This window comes from Triticum aestivum, chromosome 4A, assembly GCF_018294505.1.
Source record: "Triticum aestivum cultivar Chinese Spring chromosome 4A, IWGSC CS RefSeq v2.1, whole genome shotgun sequence".
Lineage (NCBI taxonomy): Eukaryota > Viridiplantae > Streptophyta > Magnoliopsida > Poales > Poaceae > Triticum > Triticum aestivum.
The window spans coordinates 463,044,116-463,050,605 of record NC_057803.1 but is presented as its reverse complement, the minus strand read 5'-3'; the positions used below and the strand labels follow the sequence as shown (position 1 = coordinate 463,050,605).

At 56.1% G+C, this 6,490-nt stretch overlaps 1 protein-coding gene across 1 annotated transcript; it reads left to right on the top strand.

Annotated features, from left to right (window-relative positions):
* The first annotated feature begins 548 nt into the window (after nucleotides 1–548).
* LOC123086365 (heavy metal-associated isoprenylated plant protein 33) lies at nucleotides 549–3,101 on the top strand. Its single transcript, XM_044508123.1, has 3 exons — nucleotides 549–865; nucleotides 1,034–1,109; nucleotides 1,203–3,101. The coding sequence occupies exons 1-3, from the start codon at nucleotides 836–838 to the stop codon at nucleotides 2,792–2,794; spliced, it is 1,698 nt and encodes a 565-aa protein (XP_044364058.1). The 5' UTR covers nucleotides 549–835; the 3' UTR covers nucleotides 2,795–3,101.
* Nucleotides 3,102–6,490: the final 3,389 nt, after the last annotated feature.

Sequence of the window (6,490 nt, the reverse complement as noted above, 5' to 3'; positions counted from 1 at the left end):
ACACACGTCTTCGTCCCGTGCTACACTGCCCTTGGCAAACCATGTACCGTATGAACTTTTTAACCTCTTAGCCAACGAAGGACCTAACGGCGTATTTGCCCCGTTGGACGGTGGGTACTCACGGCCGTCCACAGAGCCCCCTCTCTCCGGGTCTAAAATTGGCAGGAGAACAAGACAAATAAAAGGTGGCTAAAGAATTGGCAGCGGACCCGTGTGGACTGCTTTTTAGAAAAAACTGAACCGACATTGGTAACCGCAGTTATTATAAAGCCCCGGGGTACCACCTCACATGTTCAGCCTCTGTCTCTGCTCACTGACCGGTCCATGTTTAGCAACTCTGATCCATATTTAGTTGCTACTAATACTAGTAATTGATTGAGGGAGAGCAAAAGCGAAAGGCTTCCAATCCATCCATCCCCAAAGCCCAAAGAGTAGCTAGAGGAATAAATCTTGAAAAGGGTAAAGAGTAATTTCCTTCCTAGCTTTGCACAAGATAGAGATAGAGAGAGAGAGAGCCTCCGCCGCTCCCCTATTAATTTCCTTCTAGTTTTCTGCAGGCACACACTCTGATAAGAAGCCCCTCCCCCCTCCTCCCTCCAGCACTCGCTCTTTGTGTGAGTGTGGGACGGGACACTTATTATATTATCTTCACCGAGAAGCCAGTTCCTCCTTCTCTCGCTCGCCCTCTCACACACTCACACTGCGGGAGAGAGATGGAGCGCAATGTTTCCTGGTAGCTGCCTTCTCCCTGCTCTCCTCCCCCTGATTTGAGGCCTCCCTCCGCGTCCGTTTCCTCTGCGCCAGATCTGCGTTCGTCTCGGCCGGGAAGTCAGCCATGAGCAAGGAGGATGTGCTCAAGATACAGGTGAGTTCTTCCTTGCTTTGCTTCCTCTCGACTGAAGACATTCCCCCGCATGTTCCTTCTTGTTTCTGCCGCCATGAAATTTTTGTGAGGTTGCTTGCTTGCTTGCTCCTGTGTCTGATCCGTGCATGCTGTCCGTGTGTGTTTGTTTGTTCGTCCCCGAATCCGCAGACCTGCGTGCTCAAGGTGAACATCCACTGCGACGGGTGCCAGAAGAAGGTGAAGAAGATCCTCAGCAAGATCGATGGTAAATAATACTAGATGCACTTCTGTTTATCCGTGTTGTTTTGTTGTTCGACCGTGGGGATAATGTGTTGGATTCATCCATCTTGTTTTGCAGGCGTGTACCAGAGCACCATCGACCCGGAGGAGGGCAAGGTGATGGTGTCCGGACTCGTGGATCCGGACACCATCATTAAGAAGCTCAACAAGGGCGGCAAGCCCGCTGTGCTCTGGGGCTCCAAGCCCGCCGGCGTCGCCAATCAGTTCCAAAAGCTCAACCTCGACGGTAGCGGCGGCGGTGGTAAGGGCCAGCAGCCCAAGGACGCCGGCGGCAAGGCCCACAAGGGCGGCGGCAAGGACGCCAAGATGGCGATGCCGCAGCCGACCCCGCAGCAGATTCAGCAAATGCAGCAGCAGATGCAGATGAAGGGCGCGCCGACGCCGCAGCAGCTTCAGCAGCTGCAGCAGCAGATGCAGATGAAAGGTGCGCCCACGCCGCAGCAGCTCCAGCAGCTGCAGCAGCAGATGCAGATGAAGGGCGCGCCGACGCCGCAGCAGATGCAGCAGCTGCAGCAGCAGATGCAGATGAAGGGCGCGCCCACGCCGCAGCAGCTCCAGCAGCTGCAGCAGCAGATGCAGATGAAGGGGCTGAAGCTGCCGCCCCAGTTCATGGGCGGCGCCCCGGCCAAGATGCCGTTCCCGGCGGGTGCGCCGGCCAAGGACCCCAAGTCCGTCAAGTTCAACCTCCCCGAGGACGGCTGGGGCGACGACGGCGGCAGCGAGTTCGACGACGAGTTCGACGAATTTGACGACGACGAAGATTACGACGATGAGGGCTTCGAAGACGACTACTACGACGACCCCAAGATGATGATGAAGCAGATGGCCATGCCGCCGAACGCCGGCGGGGGCGACAAGAAGGGCGCCGGCAATGGTGGGAAGAAGGGCGGTGGAGGAAACGAGATCCCGGTGCAGATCAAGGGCAACGGCAACAACGGCGGCGGCAAGAAAGACGCGGGTGGCAAGCAGCAGCACCAAGGTGGGAACGGCAACGGCAACGGCGGGGGTAAGAACGGAGGCGGTGGTGGGCAGCCGAACAACGTCAAGGGAGGAGGAGCGCCGGTCCAGGGGAAGAAGGGCGGCGGCGCTGGTGGCCCGGCCCCAGGCATGGGTGGCCCGATGGGGGGCGGCATGCCGCCGCCGCAGCAGGCCATGTTCAGGCCTAACATGATGGGCGGCGCCGGTTTCCCCGGCATGGGCGGTCCAATGGGCCACCCGCACGCGGCGAGCGGCGCGCAGGCTGGCCGCGCCATGCAGGGCATGCCGCCGGCTGGGGTTTACCAGGGCGCTGGCGGCGGCGGCGGCGGCGGCATGCCGTCCGGCGCGGAGATGCTGCAGGCTGCCGCGGCGGCCGGGAACCCCATGGCGCAGCAGCAGTACATGCAACTGATCCAGCAGCAGCAACAGCAGCAGCAGATGGCAATGCTGCAGCAGCAGCAGCAGCAACAACAACAAATGATGATGATGAACGGCGGCCACGGCGGCGGCGCGGGAGGGTACCCGCAGATGGGCTACGGGCCAGGGTACGGGCGCCCGCCGATGGGCTCGTACCCAATGCCAACCGCCTATGCGATGCCGCCGCAGCCACCAGCGGGGGAGCCTTACAACTACTTCAGCGACGAGGACCCCAACAGCTGCTCGGTGATGTGAGAGATGGATCGCGCCACCGCCGCTCATGTTCATGGTTGGAAGGAAGACCATGATGAATCTGGCAGTGGCAATGACATGGGGCAACAACAAGTCCCATCTAGATCGTTTCTTCTTGATTAATTTAGCTTCTACATTTTCGCCTTTTATTTCAAGCTAAAAAAGAACAAGAGTTGTGAGACTTGCTTGAAGGCGATTGTAGGTACAGTAATTATCTATAGATGTCATAAGAGATGAATGCTCCATGCTGTTACAGTTGAAGAACAATGTGATTGACTGATGGTAGATCAATGAACAGTATGCAAAATAACTCTGGTGTCAATGTTGTGGCTTGTGTTTACATTCTGCGTTGGTATGACTGAAAGGTGAGATGTCCAGAAGTAACGACAGTAGACATGTAGAAAGGGATATGTGCTTGATGCCATCGAGGAATGCTTCACACTGGATGGCAGTCAGCTACATCTTCTCAACCAAGCTTTTCTGCTCCTCCTTCCTAAGAAAGACTCCTCACTGGACTTAGAGGCTGTTTGGTTTGTGACTAAGATTGCCACACCTAAGGTTAGGCAAGTTTGACCAACTTAGATGAGTGTTTGGTTCAAGCCACACCTTAGACAAGCCACACTTGGGCCCCACATGACATACACTCAAAACGTGTGACAAGATTTGCTTAGGCTTGCCAACTTATGGCTCTCATTTTGATGAACTAACCTTAGGCAAGCTTGGCAAAAATGTGTGACAAAATGTGGCAATGCTAGTCCTAGAACCAAACAGCCCCTTAGCCAATTTCCGCCCGATAAGCCACAAGCACGGCTTCCCCAAGCTTGTTGCAAAGGTGCTCGCCTTAGCCGATTTCTTCCCGATAAGCCTTGTGCACAGCTTGCCCAAGCTTCTCGCAAAGGTGATCGTCTGATAAGCCTTGTGCACAACTTCCTCAAACTTCTTGCAAAGGTGCTCACGAATCGACTAGCCCAACGTCTCTATGAGCTCATCTCGTCCCCAAAGAGCATTTGTGAAGGGTGCTATCTCTCCTCCTCAATCTTGACATAGCGAAAGCATTCGATTTCGAGGCATGGTCATTCCTCTTGGAGGTTCTCACTCACTGGGGGGGGGGGCTACAAGTGAATCAATCTCATCACTTGCTCCTCCGTTCGTCCTCGTCAAGAGTATTTTTTTTGGGCGAAAAATCAATGGTAGGCCCTCGGGACTCAGAACCGATCATCCAATGTTCGTGGCCTCACCAGGTTTATCCTATCTCACCGATGATCTTCCTTCTTGTCATCAATGTGCTAGATGCCTTATTGGGAAATTTGACCATGAGCACATTCTGCTTCCTCTCTCTATGTGGGGCATCACGCCTCCCTATTCCCAGATGATGTGGTTCTCTTCTTGTGCCCCGTCGTCCAGTACATGGCCGCAACGAAGATGATCCTTGAGATTTATGAGAATGCTTCAAGCCTCAAAGTGAACTTGTCCAAGAGCGCTATAATCCCCATCAGGTGTGATGACATCAACCCGCACGAGCTCAAGGATGTCTTCCCTTGTGCGACCATGCCAATTCCTATCAAGTACCTCAGGCTCAGCCTCTCCAACTCGAGGCTCCGGAAGCGAGACTACACCTCCTGATGGACAGTTTTGCTAACAAGCTGCCTACGTGGAAGACTGGACTAATCCCCACAAGAGGACACATCATCCTTCTCAACTTTATCATCACCGCTATCGGGATTTACTATCCGCTTGCTCTCGACCTTCCCCATGGATGCTCAAGGCGTCTGAAAAAACCGGCGCAGGTTCTTTTGGGCTGGCTCTGATTGCACTGAGGGAGGCCAATGTCTCGTCGCCTGGGGAAACTTATACACCCTAGTCCAATTTGACGACCAAGGTATTAAAAAACTCAAGGCTCTAAGCGATGCCTTCGCTCGAAGTGGTTGTGTGCTGCAAAACCTCTGATGATCTCCCATGGTCTGCACTTGAGCTCTCTGCATCAGATGAGGTCGAGGCCATCTTTGGAGCATCAACAAGGCTGGAGGTATGGTGCTTCTACACTGCAGGTGGGACTGTTGGATCGATGGAGCCAACATTCCGTGGAACAATGCCTCATGGAGTCGCGACATCAGAGGGCGGCTCCGTCGAGGTAATTATCCAGTTCTTAGAGTTGTGGCAGAAGATCATTAGTTGACAACCGCTTCTCCTAGGCCTAGAATTCTAGTCATGGAAATGGAATCCGCCAGGCTCCCACTCGACCAAAACAACATATGTGGCTACCTTTGCTGGAAGCATTGATCATCCAAGGGCGTCGCTCAAGTATAAGATTTTGACCTGGCTGGTCATGCGCAATCGTTGATGGTCTTCTAACCGAGCGCAGGCTACCTCACCAACAGTCATGCCCCATATGCTGCAAGCACGAGAAAACGATGGAACACCTGCTCCTCCAATGTGTGTTCGCCCACAAGGTTTGGTCAAAAATTCTTAATTGGATCGGTCAAAAATTTAGTAATACAGAAACCTCTCCTCGCCGCCGCCAACCCTAGCCGCCGCCCAGCCCTCCTCCACCCCCACCTCTCCTCGCCGCCGCCAACCCTAGCCGCGCCCAGCCCTCCTCCACCCCCACCTCTCCTCGCCGCCGCCAGAGGCGGTCTCCGGGCAAGTCCGGGGCGCCGCCAAGGAAGGTGGCGGCGGGGCAAGTTGCTGCTCTGCTTCCGCGGGGGCATTCGGATCTGGGGCGGCGGCCCCTCTGGTGAGGCACCACCGGCTTAGCGGCGGGCGGTGGTGCGGGCGTTTGGTTCCGGCGTTCTTGGCCGCGCGGGCGGCGGAATCTCGGAGGACGAGGGCGACGGCGCCAGATCTGGCGCCCCTCCTCCCTGTACGGCGTGTTCTCCCCCATCCGGCCCGCTCGTGTTCCATGGGACGCCGGCGCTGGTGGTGCTAGTGGTGGGGAATCCAGTCCGGGCGAAAGCCATGGCCGACCATGCTCGGCTGCGTCGACGGCGACGCCTGAGGGCGCCGTGTCCCTCCTTGGAGGCGTCTGACAGGTCTGATCCCCCCACTCCCCCTTCCCCTAGTTCTCCCGGGCGAAAGCTCCAACTTTGTTGGGCGGCGGCGGCGCCATCGGCGTCGTATCCTTCTTGAAGGCGCCGTTTAGGGAGCTTGGTGGTCGGTGGGCGCTGTTGGGGTGCGGGGGGTGGCGGCGGTGGTACCCTCTTCGTCCTAGCTCTTGCTTTCCATCGCCATTGTATCTTTCCGCTCTGCAAGGTGGTGGCGCTGTCTAGAGGACGGCGACGTTGGTGGAGCGGTGCTTCATCTTTCACATTGATGATGGCGGATCTCGGCGGCATGGTGCTGTGGAGACTCGGCGTTTGATGCGCGGAGATGGACTCGTGCAGGAGGAGGAAGCTGTCTGGCGTCATGGGGACGTCGATGGCAGACTGGCCAGACAAGGTAGAAGCCTCAATTTGATCTGAAGACGGACCTGTGGAAGATGGCGGCGACGACACATGAGTGCGTCTGACCGGATTGCGCCCCAGACCCAGTATGTGGCTCGGCCGGGGTTACCGAATGAGTTTCGGCTTCCGGCTTTTGATGTTAGGCTTAGGTGAGTGGTTTGGGTAGTGGCCCAGCTAGCACCCCCTCATCATATTGGATAGGAGTAGCGGCACATGTTGCCAAGATGGTGGATTCAGACACATTGTTGTAATACTTTGT